The sequence below is a fragment of the Scylla paramamosain genome, chromosome 34 (genome assembly GCF_035594125.1).
Source record: "Scylla paramamosain isolate STU-SP2022 chromosome 34, ASM3559412v1, whole genome shotgun sequence".
Classification (NCBI taxonomy): domain Eukaryota; kingdom Metazoa; phylum Arthropoda; class Malacostraca; order Decapoda; family Portunidae; genus Scylla; species Scylla paramamosain.
This window is the reverse complement of record NC_087184.1, coordinates 15,827,720-15,842,719: the sequence shown is the minus strand read 5'-3', so window position 1 is coordinate 15,842,719 and position 15,000 is coordinate 15,827,720. Positions and strand designations below refer to the sequence as shown.

Here is a 15,000-nt window from a genome sequence, read left to right as displayed (position 1 = left end):
ATAAAAGAAAAGGGAAACGAAGGAAAAGAGAAGAAAGGAAAAAATAAATAAATAAATAAAAAACATAATAATAATAATAATAATAATAATAATAATAATAATAATAATAATAATAATAATAATAATAATAATAATAATAATAAACTAAAAAAATGGTCGACTTTTTTTTTTTTTTTTTTTTGCATTTTCATAACTAAACATTTCCCTTCATTCCATATTTCCCACCACGAAAGACAACACAAGTCTGACTGAAGAGAAAAAAATAAAAATAAATAAATAAACCGGGCCATTTAAACAAACTCTACTCGTGGATACGCCAGTAGTAATCTTCCTAATGCAATAAATAAACTCAAATCAACGTCAACAAATATACACGTCACATCTAAGCCAATGCAATTACCAGAACCAATCACAACGGCTGTCATATTCTGTTACGTATCCCTGAACACTGCCAGCCTATCAATTATAAGTAAATATTGTAACTAAGACTGCAATGGCGTGGTTGTAATCTGGTACTCCCTCCACTTTTTTCTTTTTCCCTTTTCCTGATTGCCAGTGGAGTGACGTTGGCAAGCATGAGACTCCACCTTCTCCACTTTCCTCTGTCCTTTCTCGGTTTCCTCAGGTCAGCAGCTCCTCGTCCACCTCCCGCTCGTTCCACCTGTGTTTATAAGCTTAACTCTGTCTTCATCTCGCGCTCACTACCTCCACTAATGATGATACACCAAATTAAGACAAGTAAAAATATCTTTCACCATCATCACTATCACAGTATTGTTAGAAAGTATTCCCATCACCACTACAATAATGAAAGGCAAACCGTACCAAACTAAACCAGACAAAGCAATGCCATCTTTCTTCACCACCACCACCACCACCACCACCACCACCACCACCACAATACAGTAACAATACGAATACTAAAATATCACCGCCAAAATGATGAACACAGCAAAACAAACAAAACAAAACACCAACTTTCAGAACTACAGTGTTACAACGACAAACCGCCACCACCACCACCACCACCACCACCACCAATACGACAAAAATGCAAGAGAACAATAAAATAAATAAAATAATCAACATGACAGCATATCAACAATAAAAAAAAATAGAGAGAAAAATGAGAGAGAGAAAAAAAAAGCGCAATTTCACAGCCACAAAAATTCATCATCAACATCATCACCACCATCACCACCACCACAAAACATCTTCACTACCACAATCACCACCTCATAAGTTACATCCACCACCTCCTCCTCCTCCTCCTCCTCCTCCTTCAGCTTCCCTCCATCCTCCTCCTCCTCTTCCTCCTCCTCCTCCTCCTCAGCTGTTTTTATTACCTGTAGTAGTAAGTGTCACCGGAAGTCCCTCCCCCTCCTCCTCCTCCTCCTCCTCCTCCTCCTCCTCCTCCTCCTCCTCCTCCTCTCCCCTCACAACAAGGTTTGTACGTTGTTTAGTTTTTGCGTATGTTTGTGTGGAGGAGGAGGAGGAGGAGGAGGAGGAGGAGGAGGAGGAGGAGGAGGAGGAGGAGGAGGAGGAGGAGGAGGAGGAGGAGGAGGAGGTGTGAAATGAAAAAAAAAAGTATATGAATAATATGGCTATTGTTTCAGAGAGAGAGAGAGAGAGAGAGAGAGAGAGAGAGAGAGAGAGAGAGAGAGAGAGAGAGAGAGAGAGAGAGAGAGAGAGAGAGAGAGAGAGAGAGAGATTAAGATGCAGGTCCTTTCCTCAGCATGAATAAGTGAAAACACCATGTGAGAGAGAGAGAGAGAGAGAGAGAGAGAGAGAGAGAGAGAGAGAGAGAGAGAGAGAGAGAGAGAGAGAGAGAGAGAGAGAGAGCATCCTCTTCCTCCTCCCATTCTTCCTCTTCCTCCTGTTTTCTTTCATCTTCTTCCCTTCCTTTCTTCTCCTTCCTTCCTCTTCCCTTTCATTAAACTATGACCTCTTCTTTCAATTATCTCATTTCTTACTTATTCCCATTCATCTTCTCTTCCTTTTTTTTTTTCCTTTCATCTTTTTTCATTTTTTTTACTTTTCCTTCATTTACATGTTTTCTTCTTTCCCACTTCCTTATTTTACTCATTTTTTCCTCCTCCTGTTTTTTTTTATTTCTTTCCTCTTGTATTTTTTTCCTTCCTTCCTTCTTTCCTTCGTTCATCAGCTTTCCTCCTTCTCTCTTTTCTTAGCTATTATCTCTTTTTCCACTTATTTCCATCTTCCTTTTCCTTACATTTTCTTTTATTCTCGTTTCCTTGTTTATCTTCTAATCTTCCTGTGTTTTTTCCGTTCTTTATTTCCACTTATTGCTCTCCTCTTTCCTCCTCTTCTTCTCTTCCTTATCTCCTTTTTCTCTCTATTCTTCCTTCCTTCCTCTATTAACCACTTCTCTCCTTCCCCTTTCATCCTTACTATTATCATTATTTCTACCTTCCTCGTGTTTATCATCTTCCACCTCTTCCTCAAAATTTTCATCTCCCTCCTCGTCTTCCTCATAATTATCATCTTTATCCCAATTCTTCTTTCCTCCAACCACTTTTTCCCTTCCATTATTACCCTTATTACTCTCTCCCTCATTTACCACGACTCTCTTCTTCCTTATATTTATCACCTCCCTCCTTCTCCCCCTTCCCTTCATCATGCAAGCACTCACTCACCTCATGATCTCTCGGCTGAAGACACCAACACAACACAAGTCACTCCACACTCAACAGTTCACCTTACAAGTGTCTATGTATCACTGTATGCGTGTGTGAGCGGCGGGGAGCAGCGCGATGCACGTCCTCCCTCCCCCAAGTCTGAGTCACGACTGAAAGTGGTGGGCGGGAGTCGCGGGACGGGGAGATACACAGGTGGAGGTAGTGGTGGTGGTGTCGGCACTCTTAATCACCGCTCACCCCCACGCACCTGCCCTCCACGGCCCCCACTTCCCCCTCACTCACTCCCTAGGTCCCCCCACGCCCCCTCCTCCTCCTCCCCGCGGCGTGAGAACACTCCGCCCTGTCATTCTAAAGAGGCAGGAACCACCCGCTGCTCGCTCCCTTCGTAAGCACACACAGGGCATCCCAGCATCCCTCCCACGCACCCTCGCCTTCTGCAGCGTAACACTACAAACTACACCCTCCCACACAGCGCCCTACACCCTGCCATACCTTCCTGGACGGCTCTACACCCCCTAACTTCTTGTACACCATCCCAACCCTTCCTACACCCTTCTATTTCTCTTCGACACCCTTATCATACTTTCCTCACCCTGCACCGCCCTTCCTACACCCACCTCACACTTCCTATACCCTCCCTCACCTCTCTACACCCTCCCCCGCCCTCCACTAGTGCCTGTGGGAGTGGGGGACCTTCAGTTTACGCAGTCAGTGTCTCTCCAGTGTTTGGTGGTGTGGTTGTTCCTCCCGCACCTAAGTTACGCCAACGCCTTCCTCTGTGTAGCGTCTAAGGTCCTTATTGCGTGACTCTTAGGGCCGCGCCTCCACTGCGTTTGAAAGGTTGTAAATCTGTAGCTGGAGTTTTGGCTACGTGTGTTTTCAAGGGTGTTTCTGTGCCGGTGACAGGTTAATAAGATTTCTGCGTTATTGAAAGGAGAAATTGTCTTGTGAAGTCAGTTAGCAGTCCCTAGTGGTCTTTGAACTAGCGGTGGTGAAGTGACGCGGGTTTTTAAGAGTGGTTTCACGGTTTTAGTGGCAGATTAACAAGATTTCTAAATGGTTAATAGGGGAAATAGTGTTGAGAACCGCTAATCATCCCTGTGGTCTTTGAGAATAGTGAAGAGAAGAGGCACGTGCTTTTACAGTTCCAGTGACAGATAAAGATGATTTCTAAACTACCAACAGGAGAAATAGTCACCTCTGTGGTCTAATACTCGTAAAACGACATAGGTTTCTGATATATTTTTTTTTTTTTTTTACCGTTCCAGTGACAGATTTGCAGGAAAAGTCTTGGGAATCAGGCTGAACATGTGGCCTTTTGAAAATAGTGGTGGTGAGAGAGGTGGTTTCAGAATACAGGTGTGGAGTGCCTTGTTGTTGTTGTTGTGTTGGTGTGTTCAGCTGAGAGATCAAGAGTGCGAGTGCTTGTATGAGGAAGAGAAAGGGGGGAAAGGAGGGAGGTGATAAATATGAGGAAGACAGAGGTGGTAAATGAGGGAGAAAGGGGTAATGAGAATAAAGGGTAAAAATAGAAGGGGAAAATTAGTTGCAGGAAAGAAGAATTGAGATAAAGATGATAACTATGAGTGCTTGTATGAGGAAGAGAAGGGGAAAGGAGGGAGGTGATAAATATGAGGAAGACAGAGATGGTAAATGAGGGAGAAAGGGGTAATGAGAATAAAGGGTAAATATAGAAGGGGAAAATTAGTTGCAGGAAAGAAGAATTGAGATAAAGATGATAAATATGAAGAAGACGAGGAGGGAGGTAAAAAAAAAAAAAAAAAAAAAAAAAAAAGAGAGAGAGAGAGAGAGAGAGAGAGAGAGAGATAGGGGTAGAAGTGGAAGCAACACCGCGGGGACTAAGATGTTGTGTTCCCTTTAATGACCGCACACACCGCTGGGAATTGTGTTTCTCTTAGCGAATGTCAACGGAACGGTACACGACTTTGATAACGTAATGTTTTTTTTTTTTTTATATATGTGTTATTGTATTGCTGATCGCTTGCCACTTGTTCAATAAACGTTTTTTTTTTTTTTTTTTGTAAATATATGTAAACAAAAGCAGAAAAAAATGGATGACAATAGGTAATAAAGGAAGAGAAGGAGAAAAGGATGAAAGGGATTAGGAGGAGGAGGATAAAGAAGACGAACAACAACAACAACAACAAGACGAAGAAAAAGACGAAAAAGAACAAACAAAAACAACAACAACAAAAACAAAAACAACAACAACAACAACAACAACAACAACAACAACAACAGCACCAATGATCTAAAAGAAATCCTGTGTGTGTGTGTGTGTGTGTGTGTGTGTGTGTGTGTGTGTGTGTGTGTGTGTGTGTGTGTGTGTGTGTGTGTGTGTGTGTGTGTGATGAATACGTCAAAAGAGTGATTTGTTTGGAGAAAGTTCCCACGCGTTATGATGGAGGATGCTTAGGGGGTGGGGGTGGGGGGGGGCAGGAGGGGGATGGGAATGTCACCTGCTCACTACCTGGTCACCTGTACTGCAAAAGGTGACAGGTGGTGAGGAACATAATACAGATCACCTGCAGGTACTGATTGGTCACGCTGGCTGCTGTTGTGTGTACGTATGTAGATTTGGTGTTGAGATGGGAAGTACAATACATACATAGATACATACATACATACATACACAGATAAGAAAGTAAATAAGGAATAAGGAGTTTACAAGTACACATATGTCAATAAATAAATAAGGAATAAAGGGTTTTGTCAGTCAAGTCAGTCAGTTAGTCACCGTCAACAATAAAGAGAGAATGAAAGAACGAGAGAAAGAAAGGAAGAAAGGGAGAAAAAAAATAGTAAATAAAAGTTGTCAAAGCAGTCATCATCATCACTACTAGTAAATAAATAAATAAATAAATAAATAAATAAATAAATAAACAAATAAATAAATAAATAAGTTAAGTCAGCCAGTCAGTCAGTCATCACAACCACCACCAATAATTAAAACAAATAAATAAATAAATAAATAAAGGTTATATACGTCAGTCACCACCACCATCACCACCACCACCACCACCACCACCAACAGGAATCTTTTAATGTAGCACTGTGGCCACTGATGCAAAACTCCATGTTATTTTATGCACGCGAGTTTTAGAGAGAGAGAGAGAGAGAATTTTACTGCCGGCTTAGTTATGTACCGTATCTCTCACACACACACACACACACACACCAACTGTTACTACTACTACTACTATTATTACTACTACTACACCACATCTCTAACAAAACCACTTAACTTTCACCAAACATCGCAATCCTCCTCCTCCTCTTCCTCTTCCTCCCATCACCACCTCATCTCCCATCCACATCCTCATTTACATAACCGCACTCGGCACACCAATCACCCTTCAGACTCATTCTTCGTTTCTCTTTATCAAACACTTACTCACCCTATCTCCCTTCTCTCCCAGTGCACTCTGACCTCCCCAGCTCCCACATATCTATCTCCCCAGTTCAATACACTCCATTCTAACCTCCCCACCCAAACTTACTCACCCTAACCCACACACACCTCCCAAAATCCAAATAAAGTATGTATACATTTTTATTTTAGTTTGCCATTGAATAGAAGAGATTGCCCGTTTTCTGTTTATCAGTGATGCGTTAAAGGGGAGACTATGCTTAGGACTCGGGATGCTCAGAATTAAACAGCCTGACTCGTTTCTTAAGATTATAAAGTTCGTGTTTTCGTACTTTGCGTTGAGCAGTTATGGGGTGTTGCTGTAGTGGATGAGTGATGAATGAAATGGCAGAAAAAAGGCAGACTGAAAGAAAGATACCCAATGAAAGAAAAAAAATAACAATGAAAGAAAATAAAAGCCCACTGCAAGAAAACAAAGGCATACTGAAAGAAAAACAGGCTCAATAAAACAAAAAAGACCCAGTGAAAGAAAGAAAAAATGATCCAGTGAAAGAAAAAAAAGGCCAATAAAAGAAAAAAAAACACAATAAAATAAAATAAAATAAAATAAAATAAAATAAAAAAATAAAATAAAATAAAAATAAATAAATAAAAAAAACCCTCTTGAAACAAACATATGTACAAGAAACATCTATCAGGTTAAGAAAGTAAATGTACCTGACTTGCACCAGGTATTCCCTCGTCAGGAGCCAGCTGGTAGGTAATGGACCAGATGGGGATAGCGTATCATGACAGACAGACACACACACACACACACACACACACACACACACACACACATGTAAACAGCCTGCCCTCCTGCTCTCTTCCTCAGACCTCAGAACCTACTTCTCTCTCTCTCTCTCTCTCTCTCTCTCACAACACAGAAAAACAGTGCAGGAAACAGGAAAAGACACACATACAGACAAACACACCCCTCTAAAAAAAAAATAATAAATAAATAAATAAATAAATAAATAAAAATAAATAAATAAATAAATAAATAGTTACATGAAAAAATATGATGCTTAACATGAATTACCCTAATGTAATACAACTGAAACCATAAATGAATCATCTCGTTAAACATACAATCTTTTCCTAGCTCAAGTTATGTATGTTTTTCCTGCTTTCTTTTCTGGCATCATCCCCCCCCTTTTTTTTTTTCTTAGCACTCCTTCATACATCTTAGTTTACCTTCCTACCTCCATCCCACCTCCTACACACACCTGTTAATCATACATCTACCATCCCACACCTGTCAGACACACACACACACACACATCACAGTCTCGTCATGCCCTCCACCGTACCACCCACACACCTGACACATGCTGCTTGGGTACTGTTACACTGCCCTCTGCACTATCACCATCATCATCATTATTATCATTGTGGGTCTCTAGTATATTTGTATTAGTCTATATAACACTAGTCCTTCTCTCTCTCTCTCTCTCTCTCTCTCTCTCTCTCTCTCTCTCTCTCTCTCTCTCTCTCTCTCTCTCTCTCTCTCTCTCTCTCTCTCTCTCTCTCTCCAGTACATTTGTCTGTATAACATTTTTTTTTATCTAAACAATGTCTGATCACAAAGCTTTCTATTGATACCACCACCACCACCACCACCACCACTACTATTATTACTACTCTTACTTTTCCCTTTACCTATCTCTTATTCATCCTCACTATTTATCACCAAAATAAACTAAATCAATCCCCATCAAAACACTTATCTAATTTTCCCCCATCAACACTCATACTTAATTTTCTACATCAAAAAGACCAATTATCTTAACCCTTTGACAGCCACTTGGTACACCTTTCCTTAAATACCAATGACAGAGACACCTTTACTTGCTATACCAAATCCAGTCTTTAAACTAGAAGGAAACTGTGAAATATATTCTTTTTCATCACACACTGCCTCTGGTGCTGATAACCGTGTCATGTCACAGTGAAGAAGGTTAGGCCATGGTTTGTGTCAAAGAAACAGAAACTTTACACTACAGGATATCCTAGCGATTCATTTATTCGTGTTGTATCTGCAGCATCCTGTCTTATGTGTGATAAAGTGAGCAGGACAGACTTGTAGTTGGATGCGATGAAGTGAGGTGGACAGGAGTGTTAAGTGATGTACTACTGGGAAAGCTGGAACCTGTGTATATGCCTGAGTGATGAATGTAGAACTCTGTGTGTGTGTGTGTGTGTGTGTGTGTGTGTGTGTGTGTGTGTGTGTGTGTGTGTGTGTGTGTGTGTGTGTGTGTGTGTGTGTGTGTGTGTGTGTGTGTGTGTGTGTGCATCAGTTTTTTCCTATTTGATAACTAACACTTTTTTTTATGCTTTCAAAATAGTTCATCAGTTTTTTTTTTTTTTTTTCCTATGCATTTCTTAGAGCACGTTTGAGTTTTCCCAATAGTACCGAGAGTGAATGTTTGAATTTTGATGACTATGGTGGTTCCTGGTGATGGGAATATGGTAAATGGTAAAAAATGTATGGTATTGTTATTTCTGTTCCCTTTTTTTCTGTTGAGTCTGGTAAAGGGTGATAAAAAAATAAATAAATAAATAAATAAGTAAATAAATAAATAATAATAATAATAATGTAGTTTTATATTAGAATATCTCATGAATCTACACACTTTCTTTACACTTTTCATTCCTCTGAGATGATAAGACTTTTGCAAACCATGTTGGGTGCATCTTATATAACAATACTTTAACTGTGAATAGATTAAGAAAAGTAGATCATTTATATACAGAAAACTCCCAACAATTGATATACCATACTTTTCTCACTACTTACTATGCACTTCTTAACACAAACACACACACACACACAAACACTAAATCTATACATACCAACACAAACTTTTCAACACAATCTTCTGCCAGTATCCACAGAGACCCTCTCACGTCACCTTAACACACCAGCTCCACCACGACTGCCAGTGCCTGAGTGCTGTGGTACCCAAGAAAATGCTATATGCCACTCTGCCATGACTCATCCCTGGCATCCTGTTGGTACTGTCATCCAAAGCAATTTTTTTCCTGGTCTTGGTTCATGTGTGTGAGAAATAACAGTTGAATGAGGCTGGGTTCAATGAGGCTACGACAATATTTCTTATAAGGGTGATGGGTGGAAGTAAGCAAGCTTTGTACATGTGTAGCTGGGATGGCTTCTTGCACCTTCTCTAATTTTCTTACATTCTTGGTTATTTTGGTTTGTTCAGTGGGTGATGAGGTTTCAGAGAGGTTATGGATGTTATGATGCTGTTCCTCTCTCATTCCAGTTAGTTCAGCATGTGATGTAATGGTGTGCTGCCTGAGAATTCAATGAACCTATGACATCATCTGGTTATTTTAGTCTGGTCAGCGTTTTCTGTGTATTCTCTTGCCTGCAGTGTGGTTGCTGATGAGTCTGTGAGGCTATCTATATCTTGCTCACGTAAAGGCTGAGTTATGTGTGGTGTCAGTTTTGGCTTCTCTTTTCATTATAGAGCTAGTTAATTCCCTGCCTGCCTATATATAATGTATGTTTTGTTCCTCTCTTTTCATTATACAAAGCTAGTGAACCTGCCTGCTTTTTAAATATATAGTGACTGTTTTGTTCTACTCTTCATCATACAAAGCTAGATAATTCCCTGCCTGCCTTTTAAACATATAGTGACTGTTTTGTTATACTCTTTTCATTGTACAGAGCTAGTGAACTCCCTTCCTCCCTTTAAGAACAAACACCTTCACCAGTCATTTTTTACATAGTTTTCTTTTTTTGTTGTTTTTGTCTCTTACATAAACACATCAATTTGTCAAGTGCCTCTGAACACTGATGAACCTATCCTCCCAGTTAACAGAAGTGGAGGATAATCCAGCAGACAGATGACTAAACCTTTCCTGACACAACATAGGTGACTCATATAACACAGGAAATACCCCTCTTGGCTAGGAAATGGCATAACATGTACTGTGAGTCATTCAGTACACTACACACAAACAAACATACTTAGCTGTCCACAAAGTGCTTTCTTTCCCTCTCTCAAAAAGAAAAACCTCAATTGATCCAAGACACACAAACAAACCCACTTCACCACATAAAAACAATCACTTCCTTTCACTCTCTGATCAAAACTTCACATAATCCATGACACAAACAAACCCACTTAACCACACACAACACACTCACTTTCACTCTCAAATCAAAACTTCACATAATCCACGACACAAACAAACCCACTTCACCACACACAAAACGCAAACTTCATTTTACTCTCAAATCAAAACTTCACATAATCCAAACACAAATGAACAAACCGATGCACAAAACACCCAACTTCCTTTCACACTCACAAATCAAAACTTCACAGAACCTAAAAGATTTAACTACCATCCTAAAGACACAAGTAAGCCCCCCCCACCACCCACCACCCACTCCCAAAGATGTCTCCCTGTGCTACCCTGATACTCCTTGCTGCTGAAGACCCTGAGATAGGCACCTAGATTCCTCATGGCCTGATCTAGCTGCCACGCCCCCTTTACTGTATTCAGCCTAGCACACTGCCACCTCTTCAGCTAGCTATGCCATTATTGTCACTGCCTGAACAGCATCTTCCCCTCCTCAGCTAGCCACACCCTTGTCTTCACCACCAGGGTAGCCTCTAATTCTCTTCGGCTAGCCACACCCTTGTTTTCACCACCAGGACACACCCTTGCCCTCCTCGGCTGGCCACACCTCACCCTACAAATTCTATCTCAGCCTGCACCTCACCTGTACTGTTTTATCATGTAATATGCCTTGTGTGACTGTGCAGATAAATTAGTTACTCTTTCCTTGTATTAGCTCATTATTCTACCACGAGGCATGACAGACACCACTGAGAGGTGTTGGAATACAGGTTTTAATACACAACACAGCAATATGCCTGCCTAGCCATTCTGAGAGCCTCCCCATTCCCATATTCTATCAAGGCATCTCAGCACAGTACCTATAAATACAGGAAAAAGTTTAGTCAGATATAATTGTGACATATATTGGTTTAGAATGTGGATTTTAATACTTCATACTTAAAAAACTTGCAATACCCACGTAGGTGCCATTAAAAACTGAGAAAAATGAAAACAATGCCACTTTAAATACAATTACGGGTAAATTTATAGTTTAAGCCAATGTCCCCAATCTCTACCCACGGCCCCCCAAACCCTCAAGCAAGCTTTGGGGCCTGTGGGGAACCTAACCTAACCTAACCTGCCCGCGCAGCTTATGGGTACTTATAGAGACTTCCTATTGGTGCAACTCGCGGTGTTAAGTGGTGGTAGCATGTGATTGGCCCGAGGAATTATAGACACAGTGATCCTATCCAGCAGCTACCCACAATTCAAAGCATTAAACAACTGAAGTTCAGGCAACAATACACCATTTATGTTTACCTGTGGACTTAGAAAAAGTTGAGAGCGCTGTGCATTCCCAGGCCTAGTGTGGCGTTATTATTAATTTCCGACAAGTAGTGTTATCATTAGAAATTATGTGAATAGTGAGAAGAACAAAATGAGGTAGGTTATTACCACGTAGTGTGTAATGGCTTAAACTATAATAAAACCCAATTTCGATATATATCAGTGGAATGCACATTTCAACACACAGCACAGTAACACACCCAGCTGAACCCTTCTAGAAACTTCCCACTTCCCTCACTCTTACAAGGCGCCGTGACAAAACTACCATAAAAAATAGAGAATAATAATAATAATGAAAAAAAAAAAGAGAAAAGTACCTGAAACATAAACATGACATATCAGTGCGGGATGCGAATTTACACACAATTCACACTCACAAAATCTAAACCACATTTAAAAAAAACACCCGATACCCACAATCCAACACGGCAAAGTGACATAGGTACTATAAAATCAGAGAAAAAAATAATTAAATAACAATCAAAATACCTGACACTTAAAAACCCACTTAAGCAACAACGCCCCCAGATACGCCCTTTTCTTTAAACCCCCTTTATTTTCCCCATTACCTCCCATTTCCCAGACTTCTGAACCCTTAACTCCCTTCTGATAAAGCCGGCAGGCCTCCTTGCCTTACCTTACAGCGGCACGGAGGCTTAGAAGTGACAGGGAGCAGGAGGAGCGCCACTAGACACAAGGTAAACAAGACAGGATGGCGGCCGCTGCAAAACACGTGATGGTCGCCAGGCGTATTCTGTCAGATTTTTTTTCTTTTTTTCTTTTTTTCACGTGTATTAGTGCTTTTTAGGGTTAAATTGTGTTGAAAATTATATGGATTAAAATGGTGTGGGAGTGATAGTTTCTAGTAGGTGTATTCTGAGTGTTTCTTAAATTTAATTGTTATTTTATTTATTTTTTTTTCGCGTGTATTGCTTTTTCTCTGGGGGGGGGGGGATAGTGTAGAAATACATGGAGATTGAAATTATGTAGGGATGACTGAAGAGAAGGAGAAAAATAAATTGCTCCGATTTGATTCTTAGTTTTATTTTATTTTATTTTTTTTCTTTTTCCTCATATACTTGTGTTTGTGTGGCGATAAATGACGTAGGAAAAGCATGGAAAGTAAAATATTCTAGAAATGAATGAAGAAAAATTAGAGGACGAGTTAATTACTAAATAAAATAATATTCTTATTAATTTCTAAGGAAAATATTAGAAGAGAGCACGAGGCATTAAATGACAAACTAATGAAAATTATGAATTAAGAAAATCTATGAAATAAGAGTCAGTGGAAAAAAAAAACTGACAGAAGAGAATAAACAGCGAAACAGAAGTGCGAGCCGTTGCCAAGGCGCAAATCATTGACAGGCAGGAAATGCACCTGGCTGCGTCATTTCCCTGGCATGCATACTTAATACTGCACTTTTAAGTCTTTTATCTTTATTTGTTCGCTAAAGACCAATCATCATTATTACAATTAAGCTTCTCTCACTACCCTTCACACCCACACTACCATCACAACCTATCTCCTATTCCTCCACCTCCAATTATTTTTTAACTAATATTTCTGCTATTACCTCCTCCGATCCCACCTTTCCTCTCCCTTCAGAACTCTTCTCTCTTCCCCCTCCATCTCTCCCTTCCACCATCCTCTTCTCGACTATTTTCAGAGGACATAGAGATGATTAGCCGAGTTCTCAACATTGTTTCTCCTGTTAATAATATAGAAATCTTGTTAATCTGTCACTAGAACCGTATAAACACTTGGAAAGCCATGAAACTACATCCAGACCATTTTGAAAGTAGTGTAGTGTGTAAAAAATCGTGGATGGCTGCGTGTAATATTGTTTAGCGGTGAAAATAGTTAAACAAAATTATTACTGCACCCACTCAAATGTCTGACTGATCTGTGGGCTGCTGGTAACGGCTGCGGCGCTGACTCACCCAGTCACTCTCTGCTGGAGGAACAGCTTCACAGAGCAGGGGGAGGAAAACACGCCTTTCCTTACGTCCATATATCACACACCAATACACAAGTCACCGTGCAATACAATCATGACGCACAGGAAGGCGCTGGGGCGACAGACACTCGCACCGTCACAGTCAGGCAGTCACACGCGAATTTTACTCGCAAGGACTCAGCTCGCTATCCCTTGTATCCTTCACATGTGTTGTACTCGCTATCCCTTGTCTCCTTCACGTGTTGTACCATCACGATCTCGGTACTCTCTCTCTCTCTTTCTCTCAGTGCCATTGAGTACCTCACATCCTGCCTGCCATGTCCCCACCTCTGCCAGGCGACACCTACGAGTAACAACACCCATTCCTGCTTGCTAGATGTAACTTCGACTGACACCCTCATGACCCTAGGGCCTCACAGGTCACCCAATAGGCTCATGTCACCTCTGCTTCCATCATAGCGCTATAGATGACGAGATAACGACGCCAGCCTCTAAACAACGAGCAACGCAACACCGCTAACTGGCTCACTCACACAGTAATCATACCTCCTCACACGTGTATCCATATGAGGCTACCCCATACACACAGCAGGCTCACCTCCTCACCTACAGGGCGGCAACATGTACGCATTTCTAACATTAATAATCAAGGAGACTCGAGGGAAGACGAATAGGGAAAGAGAGAGATGCTGAAGGAAAGATACGGAGAGAGTGAGAGGGAGAGGGAAGCATAGCGAGAGTGAGAGGGAAGATTCTACATATGTACCTTCCTTGAGAGAGAGAGAGAGAGAGAGAGAGAGAGAGAGAGAGAGAGAGAGAGAGAGAGAGAGAGAACACTTATTACTATTACGTATCGTGACTACACTGCTCCCTCAGAATAAACCAGTCTTATTCACAAACATATAACGCTTTCTCAATAAAACTACTCTCTCTCTCTCTCTCTCTCTCTCTCTCTCTCTCTAATGAGCAGACTACAGCGTACTGTGACTAGTTTGGTGGCAGTTAGCGGGTTGATGGGTGTGTTGCCAGCAGGTTTGGGTTAGAAGGGAGGAAAGTGGGCAGGCCAGGATTCATTTGCATTTATACTTATATTATTATCATTCATATCACGATTATGTACAGGAAGAGTTGTATTTATTTATGTAGTGGTATTAAAAGGACTCCAAATATAAACTTTCCCTTCAAATAATAAACTTGATACTTGATGGGTGTGTTGCCAGCAGGTTTGCGTTAGAAGGGAGGAAAGTGGGCAGGCCAGGATTCATTTGCATTTATACTTATATTATTATCATTCATATCACGATTATGTACAGGAAAAGTTTTTATTTATTTATGTAGTGATATTAAAAGAACTCCAAATGTAAACTTTCCCTTCAAATAATAAACTTGATACTCAATAACTGATCGAGGCCGACAGTGGCACCAGTGGCCGCCACTAGCCAGTCTCACGGCGGGTGGTGGCGGGCTGGGGGCAGGTGCTGGGCGGGATTTCAGTGACGCACTT

At 40.8% G+C, this 15,000-nt stretch overlaps 2 protein-coding genes across 4 annotated transcripts in view; one reads left to right on the top strand and one right to left on the bottom strand.

Moving 5' to 3' along the window:
- The window catches only part of LOC135090283 (ras-related protein Ral-a-like), a 30,521-nt gene extending 27,722 nt beyond the window's left edge, over nucleotides 1-2,799 (bottom strand). For 2 of the 3 annotated variants that reach the window (XM_063986923.1, XM_063986924.1), the window contains exon 1: nucleotides 2,658-2,799. In XM_063986923.1, the coding sequence (XP_063842993.1) occupies nucleotides 2,658-2,662 (5 nt within the window). In that variant the 5' untranslated portion in view covers nucleotides 2,663-2,799. The remainder of the gene's footprint in view (nucleotides 1-2,657) is intronic. The other variant, XM_063986926.1, reaches the window with a different exon arrangement.
- Nucleotides 2,800-14,945: 12,146 nt separating this feature from the next.
- Nucleotides 14,946-15,000, top strand: part of LOC135090280 (dynein intermediate chain 2, ciliary-like) — a 45,020-nt gene continuing 44,965 nt past the window's right edge. Inside the window, exon 1 of the mRNA XM_063986918.1 lies at nucleotides 14,946-15,000. This exon is cut by the window's right edge and continues 276 nt beyond it. The gene's annotated coding sequence lies outside the window, so the exon portion shown is untranslated.